Genomic DNA, 14,704 nt, shown 5'->3' with positions numbered 1-14,704 from the left:
CCCACAAGCCTCACACACACCCAAACCCCTTCACAGCCCACCCACACCCATCCACAAACCCCACACATACACCCCCCAAACACCTTCACAAATCTCGCCCTACCCCACACCCAACCGTACAAAGTACTCATATAGTGCTAAAGGAGGTTTGAAAAGTGCCATATTTAGTTTAATTTGTTAAAAAAAATTAAAAAGGTAATTCATTTTGGATATTTTTGAATGTTTCTGTGCATAATTTTGAATTTTTCTGTACATAATTCCCTGGAATGTATATTAGGGCACAGTAGATTAATTAAGGTGGCAAGCCTTGCTCAGTGTAATAATAAATTGCTGATGCCTTGTTTAATGCTTTGCTAACACCTCTGTGCTTCAGAAAAATGCTGTGGGGTCTCTGTCTACTTAAGACCTTGGTATTTTGCCACTCCTGAAAGACTGACACGTAGAGAATTATAGTTTCCTATTTGTCCCAGTCGGTCTTTTTGCTATACATAAACATTTCCAGGTGTATAAGTATTTCAAGCCCAATGCTGAGCCCATTAAGCTGTTTCCCCTCCTACAGCCACTGTACTAAAGTTAGCCTGAAGCTCTTTCATATGGACTCTTCCTATCTTTGGCTTATATTGCACTCAGTACTGGGTGACACTGATCCCATTCTGATCATCAAACGATAGTACAAATTGGCAAGAAGAGTAGTAGTGAAATGCTAGTAATCCCACTGCAATGTCTGACCTGTTTTCATGCCCAAGAAAGCACATGGGGTTTCTTGTCTCCCTGTTTCATATGTTTGCTGAAGTTCACAGAGCTGTGTTTTTGTTTTTTATTTTCACATGCAGAATGAGGCAAATAAGATCAAGAAGGAAGCAGAGGAGCTGGATCAGCTAATTGACAGGAAGTTGAAGGACTATGAAGATTTGAGAGAGGATATGAAAGGGAAGGAGCTGGAAGTGAAGAACCTCTTAGAGAAAGGAAAAACTGAGCAACAGGTAAGTTCAGTTATTGTGTGTAGGCTCTTATGTCTAGAAACAACTCGGAGGAAAAAACTCTCTGACCCAGAACCTAGAGCTTTAGCTGTGGTATTTGGTCATTGGCACCAAGGTGAGAGGGGCCTGAAGAACAGGTTCTGGTGGCTGGTTGCATAGAATGGTCTTCAGAAACTTCTGTACTGGCAAAGTTCACACAGGAGAGCAAGGAACTGTCACCTTCTGTGGTATGGGTAACACCTCTCTCATTGCATTGCACCTCAGTTATATTAAATGGCTGCAGTCATTAGCAATGAACACCATTTGGTACTGGGCTGGCATTTGCTGGGCTACCCCAGTGTTCCATTTTTTAACGTGCCTTATTCTCTAGAGGGGCTGAAAATATACTTACCCATATTATATCTCTCTAGACTGCAGACCAACTCTTGGCCCGAGCAGATGCTGCCAAAGCTCTGGCTGAAGAAGCTGCCAAGAAAGGCAATAACACGCTACAAGAAGCCAACAACATTCTCAGCAACCTGAGAGGTATGAGAATGGACAGCTAGGGAGAGTGGATGGCTTGAATAACAATAGAGTTAAATAGTTTAAAGTGTTTGCTCAAAGTTTTAATTCACTAAAATAATTTTTAGTAACCATAAAGCTATCTTCCTGGACTCTCCTTTCTGTGCATCATCACAGTGCATTCTGTATGTGGAGCCTTACACCTTTCTGCTCAACAGTAGTTGTCATTAGCATACAGTGGCAAACAATGTTTGAAGGCTTAAAGCATTACTGGTCCTAGAAGGGAGGAAGCCCCTTGAGGGATTTGTGTATCCTGCCGTGAATATTGTCATAGCAGCCTGTGGACCAAGTCAGTCCCTGGTAAATACCTGTAATATTGTTAGGGTCTGTCTTTCTGGTAACATAAACCATGAGTTTTCTTTTTCTCCCTCCAATTTTAAAGTAACATCAACTAAGTTGCTTGACTTTTGGATACTTATCAGGCCAAACAAACTCAACCAGGTCTTTTCTAGAACAGGAAACAAAACAGCGTCTCCATCTTTTATCAGATTTCGATAAGCGTGTGAACGATAACAAGACAGCAGCTGAGGAGGCATTGAAAAAGATTCCTGCCATTACCCAGACCATTGCTGAAGCCAACAATAAGACACGGCAAGCAGAGCTAGCACTTGGCAATGCGGCTGCTGATGCTAGGGAAGCCAAGAACAAAGCAGATGATGCTGAGAAAATTGCTAATTCTGTCCAGAAGGTGAGTCCTTAAAAAGGGCTCCTAAATCAGTCTTCTTGAAGCTTGTTCCACGGTTTCTTATTGAGAATGTGCTCCCTGCCATATTGAGATGTGTTAAGCCCATAGAAAACTGTCATGGCTTTTGTACCCACCCTGCCGTGTGCCCTCAGAGAGTGTTCTAAATGTTCGCAAATATACTTCAGAATTGTTTGCTGGAGCATATATCCCATCAAGGAACGTCACATGCCATGGAAAGATTTCGTTTGGCATCTTATGGGAAAAAGTAGAAGAATTTTTGTGTTTCCTGTGTGATCCACCCTTTTAGAAATCCTGTTTTATATTGATCTTAGAATGCTGACAGCACAAAATCTGATGCCGACAAGACTTTCTCTGATGCGACAGAACTGGCCAGAGAAGTAGATGACATGATGAAACAGCTTCAAGATGCAGAGAAAGAGCTGAAGAGGAAGCAGGAAGATGCCAACCGTGATATGATGCTGGCAGGGATGGTGAGTTGTTATTCTGGGAGGTGGATGCAAAGGTTGACACAGTGAGATGGAGAGGATCTAGATCTCAGCCTTAAGAAGAGTGAATTTATTGGCCCTGATATTCTTGGATTTTAGCTGCAGCCCCATTGCAGATACAGTATTAGGTTTGGGTCTCAAGTCCAGTTAGTTACTTTCTCTAAATTTTTAAAAGGGTTGAAAAAATAGTTAAAGTTAAATACCCCCAGTAACCTTAACTTATAGCAGCTTTGCTGTATAACTTTACCGTCTGAGGCAGTTTTCCATAACCTAAAACTTACCCTGTCTTCAAATGAAAGACTGATCGCATTCTGATAGACTCTGTTCTTTGACATTTTCCATCAGAATCTTCCCCAGTTACAGGTTTTTTTCATCATTGGAGACTAGTAATTTGTGTTTTGTCCAGCTCACTCTCTCTCTGCTCACACATTAGAGCTGTGATACAGATCTAAAACAAAAACCATGGAAGAAAACTGGGTGTTGGGCTTGTTACACTAAAGAAAGAAGCCAGGGATGGAACAGTGTTGTAGGGCATGAAATTAGCTCTTTGGGACTTCCTTGGTCAAGTTCTATGTTCTGAGTAGGGACACTGTGCTGAGGTAGCAGCAAATAAATTAGAATTATGACTGCTGTAGCATTATTGCGTGGAGTCATACCATTTTTTTTCTCCCTAAAGGCTTCACAGGCTGCCCAAGATGCAGAAGACAATGCAAGAAAAGCAAAGAACTCAGTGAATAACTTGCTTACCATCATTAATGAACTTCTGGATCAACTAGGTATGTATCTACTGCTCATCTGTCCCCACTTCCAGAAGAGTTCTACTCACTTTGTGTGTTTTTGTTTTTCAAAATGTGGTGTTGCCTGACTGATGCTAGAAAGCAGTAGTAATTGATTAGCTCTGTTGCTTACCTGACACCCTAGTGCTGAGAATCTAACAGTTCATTGAGTTATTTCTAAAACAATATTTCTGGAATATCCTCATAGGCTTATTGTGTAGCCTGTGGCCTTGTTGCTGCTTAGCATAAACCTAATATCACTATAACCAGGGGTATTGCAGATGTGGTTTATTCCATCGTACACTATCTGTCCCCCAAGGAGTAGAAAAGAAAATGATGGCCCCCTGCAAAGACCTAGGATTTAAGGGTTGACAACTAGCCTTTACTTAAATGTATCATCCTAATCAGCTGTCTGGAAGAATCAAGAGTCCCTTGCACAAGCATCCTTTATTTCTGTTAAGGGGGAGAGACAATTCTGCTGCTCAGAGCAGAATCCAAAAGTTGAATGGGAGCCATGGCCTAGCAAGAAGGCTTATGGCATCTTAGGAAAGTAGGGCTGAAAGGGACCTCACAAGGTCATCTAGTTTAACCTAGGATTTATCCCCGATTAAACCGTCCCAGCCAAGTGTTTATCTAACTTGCTCTTGAAAATTTCCAAAAATGGAGATTCCACAATTTCTGTAGGTGGCCTGTTGCAATGTTTGACCACCCTCATAATCAGAAAGTTCCTTGTAATGTCTGACCTATGAACAAAGTTTTGTTGTGTTAAAGTTTAAAGTAAAATGAAGCTGTCAGGCGGCTTTCTTTTGAAGCAGTGATCAGCAGCGTTTTCAGTTGGTAGGCCAGAATAACCAAGCTCAGATCTGATGTAGGCTGGTACTAGCACTAAGCCACCAGCACCATTGCTGCTGCTGCTTTCCCCTCACTGTCTGGCCACAGGTTTGGGCAAAAGATCCCCACTGCTGAGCTGGGATACAGGCAAGCCACTGCTGCCAAAGTCCCCTACTGAGAATATCACCAAAGCCATCCAACACGCTGGGTTGAATCTGCTGGCTGTAGATTGCTAAACCCTGTTCAAAACATAATATGACTTCATTTATTTTTTTTAAGCAAAGTTTTGGGGTTTGGGTGGGTATTTTTTTTTTTCTTATAGAGTCTTATAGAACTCTGTCCTTCCATGCGCTGTCCATGACAGGTTATTGGAAAAATGTTGATTCAAAATAATTGCCGTGCACTTTAAAATTCAAGTTCAGTTGCATCCCAAAACTTGAACAATATTTAGTAAATTCCTACACAGTGAGATGAGCATTGCGTATTTAGTAGCGGAAAATCAACTGTTTAATAGACAGCTGTAATTCATTCATGTTGATTTGAATATCCTGATAAGTTATAAAAACAGAGTTTGTCAAGAACCCCCAAAATGAAATTTTTGCCTTTCATTATTACATTACGTTTAAAAAGCCTTAATTGGAAAATAAGTAAAAAATGGCTGAGGATCTGGCCTAAAAAGTATACTTCAACTCAGGAAGTATAGACTAGATAATATATCTTTGATTTTCATTTGTTGTGCATAGCAACTCAGCAGGGATGTTTCATTTACAAATTTAGTGGAACCCATTTAAGCTGAAATTCAACTCTGTGAAGTCCACGTCTGTTCTGTTTCATTGTATTGCAGCCGGCAGTGAACAGTTCCGTTAGTGATACTGCTCTGGAAAAAAAAAAAAACTTCACTGAGACAGTGTTTCCACTATATCAATCTATAATTGGTTTATTGGATGTGTGAAAGGTCTTGAGAGCAGGCAGTAGCTTGGTGAAGTGCCTTTAGTGGAATTCACTATCTATGTTTCTTCTTTTACCAGGACAACTGGACACAGTGGACTTGAATAAACTGAATGAGATTGAGGGTACACTGAACAGTGCCAAAGATCAGATGAAAGATAGTGAGCTTGATCGAAAAGTGTCTTTCCTGGAGAAGGAAGCCAGGAAGCAAGACGATGCCATTCAGGCTTACAACAGGGACATTGAAGAAATCCTGAAAGACATTAACAACTTGGAAGACATTAAGAAGACATTGCCATCTGGTTGTTTCAACACCCCGTCCATTGAAAAACCCTAAGGGTCTGCTGGGGGTGGGGGGAGATTTCCCCCAGTGACTGGTGGAGCAGTTGTTTGGCTATGGAGTGCCTTAACATACAAATTACCTTCTTCAAATCCCCGACTCTGCTGCTCGCAGTTGCTGTTTTCTTTCCAAGTTAGGAAAAGTTGCAAAGTTTTAAAGAGAAGCAAATTAAAATATCCATCTTTGGGCATCAAAGGGTTTTTTATAAATTCTATCTTCCTGAACACTCCACCCTCACCTCTGTCTTACTCATTCCCCTTTGATTTGCACAAGGATGTGAAATGTTCAGGACTGTTTGTACAGTGGTTCAGAAATAACCATGTGAACTGGGGTACAGTAAGGCAAAACTAGCTCTTGCTTCTCTCCTCTTCCTCCACTTCCCCCCACAACCACTGAAGCCTCCTCAGTCCCAGAGCTCTGTTTCTATGAAGGAAGGGGTTGGCTACCAAAGTATTATTGTAATGGCCAGTATAGCTGCACTCAAAGAACATTAATCCCCTTCCCCAAGTTCTAATCGTGTTTTTAAAAAATTCTGCAAAAATTAGTGGCCAACAAAAATTTTGGTAGCCATCTGCCAAACTTTTTAGCATCTTTCTTGAGTGCAATATATCCCTCTGCTGAGAAAGATAGTCTTTGAGTAGAGCTTTTGTGAGGGAAAGGAGGTGGAGTGGTGAGAGGTCTTCACAACACTGCTGTTAGCCTTCAAAGCAGAAATGTTGTCTCAAGTCTGTGAACAGCTGCCTAGTCTAATTTTCCAGGTCAGGAAGCCTGCAAATGATCAGCTCTGTTCTCATCAGTAAATGTCACTAAGGAATTTCCAGAGGACCATTCCAGGGATAGAATGATTAATGGAGACAGGCCTTTAAGAAGAAAAAAAAAACTCTAATAAGATCTTTTTGAAGAAGAATACAACCACCCAAAGAGCTCCTACCAGTGGGTCTGTCTGAACTTGAAGTTAATATTTGCAGATAGAAAACCGGTTTTAAAGACAGGGGGTAGTCTCCTCAACTTCTGTCTGTGAGGGAATGGGGTTTTTTCACTACAGTTTTGGTCTTGCATTTGTCAGCCATTTATCTGATCAAGAGCCAAAACTTATACTTTGCCTCATTTTCTTGCTGATCCTCCAGTCTTCCTAAAATGTTGCAGCACAAATTGTTCAGGCCAGGCTCTGGTGGCAATTACCCTGCACTCACAGTATTTCATGTAGCTGCCGCTGCCACCTCTTTAGACCTTCTGTCCAAGTTGATGACTCCACTCCCTCCTGGTTAACTTTCCGCATAGGACTGAGAAAGGGGAGGGGGGATTTTTCACTCCTCTCTTCCTCCTTCATCTGAGGAAGTAGCAGCCTCTGCAGTTTTTCTTACTAGCTCAGTCTGATGTTCCCCCACCCCTTTTTGAGATCCATATATATCTATCCTTAAACACTATGCAACTTTGTACGTTTGCGTAGCGGGGAAGAAATTATCTGACACACACTGGTGCTATTAATTATTTCAAATTTATATTTTTGTGTGAATGTGGGTTTTTTTGTTGTTTTGTGTTTGTTTGTTTATCATGATTATAGAGTGAGGAAGTCTATCCTTTTGTGTGTGTGTGTAAATATATTCAGCCCTATCTCCAGAGTGGCACCGTCTGTTCCTTTACCTGCTTCCTTTTATCCATCATGGCACATGCACCATATAGCTCTTCCATTTATTATTCCTTCAGGGTTAGGTATTTCCTTGGCTTAGGCTCCTACTCTTTTTCCCTCCTCCATGTTTGCAGTATCTATATTCTGTGGTATTAACACAAACCTGTTTGCCTGCATATGCAGTCCAGTGATGGGACATGTCGACCTCCCTTCAAAAGCCAGCACCAGATGTCCAAAGCATTCTGAAGTGTGTAGTTCACAGGAACTAGTTATGTTCTGTCTCTGACTTTTGGCAAAGCTGTCATGCTGATTTTTTGGATGGGTGTGGATTTACATCTGGACATCTGGGAGGCGTAGCACTATTTCCAACCCAAGTAAAGGGCGTGAGGGCTGCAACTGTGACCTTTCTGCGTAACACGCCCTTTTGCGAGAAAGGAGAGTTCAGTGTGAGGCCAGCGTCAGGGTTGGTGCTGCCAGGCAGGAGAAGGTGATTCCCACCAGCCTGTAGTATATTAAACAGCGTTGGAGGAGGGTCGCCTTGCCCATCACACTTGTGGAACTTTTACATCAGTATTTCTGCTGGCTGCTCTGGTCACGTGGGTGTATCCTAACCATGTCGCCTGTGCCAAGGCTGGGGAAAGAACAGGCACAAAGGTGCATGCACCCCCTGGCTGACCTCAGGCCTAAGGTTTCCCGCTTTTCCCTTTGTCTTGAGCATTTTTTTTAACAAAATTTTTATTTTTAAATAAAAGATCTTTATAAACAATTTCTTAATACACTACTGCGTTATGGCCATTATTGCATTGTATAGGTCCAGTTATTTCTTTGAGTAATGTGATGACAAGACGGCTGCTGGTAGAATGCTGGGTGTCACGGGGAACCCATGGCAGTTCCCTCCTCATTTTATTCCTGACTGTGGCCCCTCAGTATGTGCCTTCACTTCAGCTTTTGCCTTAATCTGTGGTCTTGCTGTCTGGGGTGGTGAACAAAATGCAACACTTGCAGTTTTTTATGTATAAAACAGTATTTCTTATTTATAATAAAGTCTGAATATTTGTAACCCCTTATACCATGGTTTTCTTTGAGTGTTGCTTTATTTGGCTGGGAATGAAAAATGACTTGGTTGTAAGGTTTGCCTCTTGGTGACTAAGGAACCAATGCCATGATGGTTACAGTCCCCCTCCTCTTCTGGAATTATTTGGGTTGAGGTTTTGGAGAGAGTGGTCTCAACTTATATCCTTCTCTTGGAATTTAGGAAAGCAAGGTAAGAAATATGCAAAAAGAGCCCCACCATTTCTCTAGGAGGCGACAGACTAATACCAACTTTCTTGGAGTGTTAATAGACAATAGTTGCCTGTTCAGGTATACTATCTGCCTTCAGCGGCTCCCTGCCTTGTTTATTATAGGTAGAATCAGCACCGTTAATTTGGATTTCACCACCTTTCTAATTGGAAGTTGAGTTCTTGGATCTCAAGGTACCTTTCTAATGTGAAATGTCTAGCTTTGTTGCTACTACTCTTTCCCCTCCTCTTCAGTTTATGTGCTAACATAGCCTGATGCCCATATAAGGGTCATGAAGGAAGACTGTTTTTAAGGATATGTCCTTTTTTTCAACACAGGCTCATACGCACAGTGAAAATACTTTCTTTGCTATTAAGTGTGTCTGAACAAAGAATATAAGTAAAAAATACCTCAATGAATTGCAGTAGGTTACTATAGTAATGTTTTCTCATTGGGTCTGTTAAGAAGCTTTAGTTTCTTTGACTACAAGATAAGGTGATATGTTGTTGTTTTTCTTTGTACTTTGAAAATAAGTATATATGGTGTTAGCTGACTTGGTTATTAAGCTTGATCCATCACTTATAGAAGGACTGAAGGTTAAGAGGTGTGTTTCTGCATATGCTGAAGGTAAAATGTATTCTGCCTTGCTTAAACTGATGGAAGAAGAAATGGCTCTGTACTGAATCTTCTGTGTAAAAAATGGAATTTAGTATCCACATTTAAGCTTTGTGTTATAAGAAAAACCAAAGAGCTTGGCATTCCCAGGAGTGTCCCAGTGCACTTTCCTCCCTCACCATAAACTTCAGCTATTCAAAGGAAACCTGTGTTCTGTCTCCCCACTTTCTCATTTTATTACTATTATTATTGCTTGTAGTTTAGGTCAGAAGGGACATATAATCATTTGGTATAACGTACTGTATAACACAGAGCACAAAACATCATCCAGCAATCCAAATCTTCCAGCTACTGGTTAATGCACTACATTGCATCTTTTTCTGAGACATCCTGTGACGAGAATCTACCACAATCTCTTGGTAAGTTGTTTTCAAGAGTTAATTACCTTTATTGTTTCAATTTTGTTGAGCTTCACACTTGCTGTTAGAATTTGCTAATGCTTTAATCCTAAGCCTCATCGAGACCAGGATTTAATTGCGATACCAGTGTGTATTATCTAAAGGGCTAACAAATGCATTTTTAAAGTCTAATGTAGATGAGGCATACTGCCTTCAAAGGTAGAGTTGAACAGGTTAAATTTCATGCCATGACTCTACTTGACTCCTAAGGCTGTGTTTAATGTGTGCTAACTAACTTCCTGACCTGAAAGCCTAACCTCAGTAAGATGTGGGTCCAAAATCTGCTAGAAGAGGGGTGGCCAACCTGCAACATGGGTGCCACAAGTGGCATGGGCAGTTTCTGTGTGGGCATGCAGAAGATTGGGGAAGGAACCAGCAGTATGGTGGCAGGGCAAGTAGCATGGGGAAGGAAGCAGAAAGCAGAGTAGCAGATCAGGTAGCAGAAGGGAATTGGAGTGCCACTTGCGGAGAGTGCAGGGCTAATTTGTGGCACAACTGCCAACCAGGTTGGCCCCCACTCTGCTAGAGAAATTACTCTCAAATGACTTTTGTTTACTGTTTAGAAGCACAAGTTCAGTCAAAAATGAGGAGAGGCTAGCATGGATCACTCTTGCAAAATATGCTGGTTTGCAAACATGGTTGTTTATGAGCAAACCTCATGCAGTAAAATCTGTCTGTGGTTGTAGTTGATTACAAGTAATCATGATTGTATACCACTACTTGTAATCATGATCATATACCACTACAAGTAATGGCTTATGATAGGAGGCTTGTCCTGGCAACAGTGCTGATGTTGCATGGACCATTCATCTGAAGACAGTGTCTGCTTTCTGTGTATTCAAGATGCTGAGAATAGGAAATGTGTCTATCCTCTTTTCAACGTCCAGACTGCAGGAGCAAGGGCCTGGTCCTTGGCTCACATAATTATGCTGAGCTCCACTAGCTGTCACAACGCGATGCCAGTCTGCCCCAGAAGAGAATCTGTCCCAAGTGTCTAACCTTTCACTTGCAGACAGACTTTCCTGAGGATCTTGTTTAGGTCTCTACATGGGAGGGTGCAGTTACTTCCCTTTTATGCCTTAGAGCAGAGGTTGGCAACGTTTTTTGGGCAGAGTGCCAAAAACACCTGCAACCTCAACTTGTAAGATGTTGACATGCCAGGAATGGATGACGGGAGCCATGAAGGGCCTGATCCTTGTGTTCTGGCACTGCAGCCCTGGCCCATTCTCCACCGCCCACCCCCAGATGCATGTGGCAAGCAAAATGCGTTTGCATTCTGGCACCCATGCAGAGGATTGCCTACCCCTGCCTTGGAGCAATAATTCAATAACACTTCTTTAGTATTGGCAAGGTGGAGGTTCCTCAGTGTTCCCTACATAGTTTGGGCTGTTTTGGGACTTCCTTCCTTTTTGTATCCTTGTACAAGGTATTTAGCAGAATTTGCAGATTCACTGCAATCTGACATGGCTGTGCTGTGAGCGGTTCTGCTGTGGCCTCGAACTTGTGACCTTCTGGGCTGCTGACCATGTGGTTGACTAAACTGGCTTAATCCTGAGGATTTTCCACCATTCTGTCACCTGCATACCAGTCAGCACCTTCCAGTAGAGAGAGAATACTGTCTTGAGTTTATATTGACAGCATTTCTGTCAATCTCATCACAACCGGAAGGAAGTAGTTTTTACAATATTCCCACGGTTTTGTCTGGCAGCCTCCTGCCTCCCCTAGAAAATCAATAGCCTATTTCATTTGATAGTCTTTGCCAAAAGCCCCAGAATACGTTATACAACTCTTACAGGTCTATGGTCTTTCTAGGCCAAAACTGGGATGGTCTATTCACAAAATACTGCAGGGGTGGCCAATCTGTGGCATGGTCACAGTGCCATTGGGGGGGGCGAGTGGGGCAACTGCCCTGGGTGCTGAAGCAAAGGGGCACCAACAGGTGCTCCCCAGCCGGGGTGGGGTGCAGGACAGCCACGAGTGGCTTGTTTAGGGGGGCACAGGGATGGGGGAAGGTCGGTTTCTGCTGCTGTGCGCGCTCCTGGACAAGCCGGGGGTTGCGGGGGGCATGTGCCCCCGAATCTGTGCCTGGGGGTGAGGGAGGGCTGCTGCTGCGGGCTTTCCCCTGGGCGCCAAGCTTCCTTGCCACAGTACTTCGTAGGCAGCTTCTCTCTGTGTGGCATACAGCAGACAGGACAGGGGACAGGTTGAACAGCAGCAGATGAGATGGAGCAGAAAGCAAAGCAGCAGATTGACAGAGAGTACAGGGCAAGCAACAGAAAGCTGAATAGCAGATTGGGTAAAGAGAAGGGATTGGAGTGGCACTTGGGAAGGGTGTGGGCTAACTTGTGGCAGGCTTGCCAGAAAGATTGGCCCCCACTGATGTACCGTGAGGAAGAATATGCCTGAAGGAGTCTGCTGCCTGCTTCTCCCAGCTGAAGGGTGGGGTGTCTCTGGGAGCCCTTTGATGCTGTAGGCTATGAAAGGAGATGCCTTGAGAATAATCGAGTTACCAGGCTGTTGCTTCCTCAATTTGCTTAATGCAGTAATGGAGCTTGTCTTGTGGGAACTGCCAACCAATCCACAGAAGAGTTAACGTGGGAATTGGAGGCAGGGAAGAGGGGGAGGATGAGAGCAAAGAAAAAAGCAGTACTAAATATGCAACAATCCTTACAAGGCCCTCACTGGCCAGTACGACTGATTAAAGGCAGAGGGAGACTTAGCTGTTGCTGTTATTTTCCCCCCCACTTCCCCTTCCCCTTCTGTCTTTCTCTCTCTCTCTCTCTTCTCCTTGGTGCCCCCCCCAGCATGCAATGAGCTTTCAATCACTTGGGAAGTGAAGGGCTCGTGATACCACTGGCCATATGCTCTGAAATGCCATCATTTCTTTGCTTGCTATGGTAACTGGCACTGAACTGTTTCTTCTTTCCTCCCCAGAATCATCTTTACCCTGCTATTTAACTTTGTGCTTTCTGGAACCTGTCAAGTTTCCCCACTGAAGCCTATGAGCCATGTAAATCCTGCCACACAGCCCTTCTTGAGGAGTTAATGTATCTGCTGCTTGGGAATAGTCAATAGTCATGGTTGAGACAGAGTTCACATTGCAAGCCTGTTAGCAGCCACCGCTCTGAAGATGCTCATGCTGTCAGCATGTTTAGCCTGTGCTGCTAATGTCTTTGCTCTCCTTAACAGGCACTGCTGTGAAGGCACCATAGGGGACAACCAGCTCCAGCAGGGGGGAGGATGGCATGATTTAAAGATCCTTAACCTCTGTGATTCCATGAATGGCTTGAGGCTGGATTTTCTAAATGGTGCTGGTTTATTAATTATTTATGCAGCCTCATAAATATGCGCAGCTCTTCAGGCAAATAAAAACTGTCCCTTCCCTGAACAGATTTCTGTCTGTATCCAGACAGAGTAGCCATTGTTGGAGATCTGGGCCAAGGAGCAGGCAGCGCAGCAGGCAGGGTTGGAAAGGCAGGCTTTGTTTTTCCCAGCCCCGCACTTATTGCATGCTACCCTGGTACTCCAACTGAAGACTGCTTTCAACTGCTTAACCCCCAACCCTGAGGTGCCAACGTAGCAACCATGGCTTGACAGGGTATAGAGATGTCACGCTACTGACCTTGGCAGCACAGGGGAGGAATGGAGCAGACCTTGGCCAGATCTTCCTGCAGTGACCTGGGCCTCGCTCAAGGCTCTGTGCCAGCGACATGGCACAGCCGTGTGCAACTCTTGGCCAGTCTTTGGCAATCCCTGTTTGTTTTCCATGATTGTTCTATCTGTGTCCAAAGATGGCTGATGAGGCCTATCCAGGACTGGCAGACTCTACCGCAGCTTAGACATGTGTTTCCGCGTGGGGTGGGCAGCGGTGGATTTTTTTTATTTGGTCTGTGACGTTGTTTCTGCCACTCCCACTTTTCCATCTCCTGTTGTTGTACCGGCCAAGACTTGCTTTGAAACCCCATGACAAGTGCAAATGTGGGAGAGACGAGGGAAAGGAAGAAAGCAAGGGATGCAGGAATAAGATCAAGTGATTTCTTGGGGTTTGCTTTATTTAGGGTGTTCTGCTAGATTTGCTTCTCTCTGTTTCATGCATCTTTGCGTCCTGTTGAAGCTGAAGTGTGTTCATGCAGTGCCTGTCTCCCTTTTGTTTGGCAGACCTGAGGTGTTAGTGGCAAGGAGGCAGGAGCGGTCCTTGAGAGCACAGGAGAATGGAAGGGCAGAGGAGCCCAGGGTCAGGAGAAGGGAGGGACGCAAGCATTGCTTTGCAGGGATCGGCTAAGCTGAATTGGCAGCAACTAGTGAAGTGTGAATGAAATGATGTTACAATAATAGCAGTGGTCAAAATAGTTGGAGTTTTGGGGTTGTTATAACTGAGGTAAAAAATCGCTGCTTAGGCCATGATGCTTCTGATGGTAATGAGGACTTTCGGTCTTTAGACTCTAAAATGACGTTCCCGTAGTCTTCTGCTGGATGCTATGTAGATCACTAGGCCACTTCTCTGGAGGTAGGCTTTCAGTGGAGGTCTCTCTAAGCCAGGGGTGGGCAAAATGTGGCCCGGAGGCCGGATGCGGCCCACCAGGCCATTCTATCCAGCCTGCGGGGCCCCTAAAAATTTAGAAAATTAATATTTATCTGCCCAGGACTGCCTGTCACGTGGCCCTCAATGGCTTGCCAAAACTCAGTAAGGGGCCCTCTGCCCAAAATAATTGCCCGCCCCTGTTCTAAGCTGAGGAAATAGTGCTAGCATCTCTGATCCTTTGCCTTCTTTGTTGGATTGAAGACAACTTTCCATCCTCCTTATATAGGCTGTCCCTGGAGGTTATTGATGATAAGCATAAGCTCCCTGGAAGAGGCAGAAACTTGGCAGGGCCTTGTGCCCTGGGTGGATCTGTGGCAGAGTCCAGGAGGGGGCAGGTGAGATGCGGCTATGCAGTGCCCAGCTGGCAGCATGCAGACAGTCTGAGGCATAATTATGGCACACTTAGCCTGCGTAACTTTAGCTACAGGATCACTAAAACGTTCCAAGTAAGGTTTCTTCCATAGCTAGAGCTAAAAAAAAAAAAAAAAAAAAAACCCCGGGGCACAAAGGA

General features: G+C 43.9%; 1 protein-coding gene across 1 annotated transcript in view; it reads left to right on the top strand.

The window, feature by feature from the left end:
* LAMC1 (laminin subunit gamma 1) overlaps window positions 1-8,324 on the top strand; it is a 208,937-nt gene extending 200,613 nt beyond the window's left edge. The window contains exons 23-28 of the mRNA XM_019501751.1: window positions 834-983; window positions 1,391-1,505; window positions 2,030-2,229; window positions 2,559-2,717; window positions 3,409-3,508; window positions 5,368-8,324. Of these exons, the coding sequence (XP_019357296.1) occupies window positions 834-983; window positions 1,391-1,505; window positions 2,030-2,229; window positions 2,559-2,717; window positions 3,409-3,508; window positions 5,368-5,624 (981 nt within the window). The 3' untranslated portion in view covers window positions 5,625-8,324. The remainder of the gene's footprint in view (window positions 1-833; window positions 984-1,390; window positions 1,506-2,029; window positions 2,230-2,558; window positions 2,718-3,408; window positions 3,509-5,367) is intronic.
* Window positions 8,325-14,704: the final 6,380 nt, after the last annotated feature.

This window comes from Gavialis gangeticus, unplaced genomic scaffold (genome assembly GCF_001723915.1).
Source record: "Gavialis gangeticus isolate Ggan-Ray unplaced genomic scaffold, GavGan_comp1, whole genome shotgun sequence".
NCBI lineage: Eukaryota > Metazoa > Chordata > Crocodylia > Gavialidae > Gavialis > Gavialis gangeticus.
This window is presented reverse-complemented; position numbering and strand designations above follow the sequence as displayed.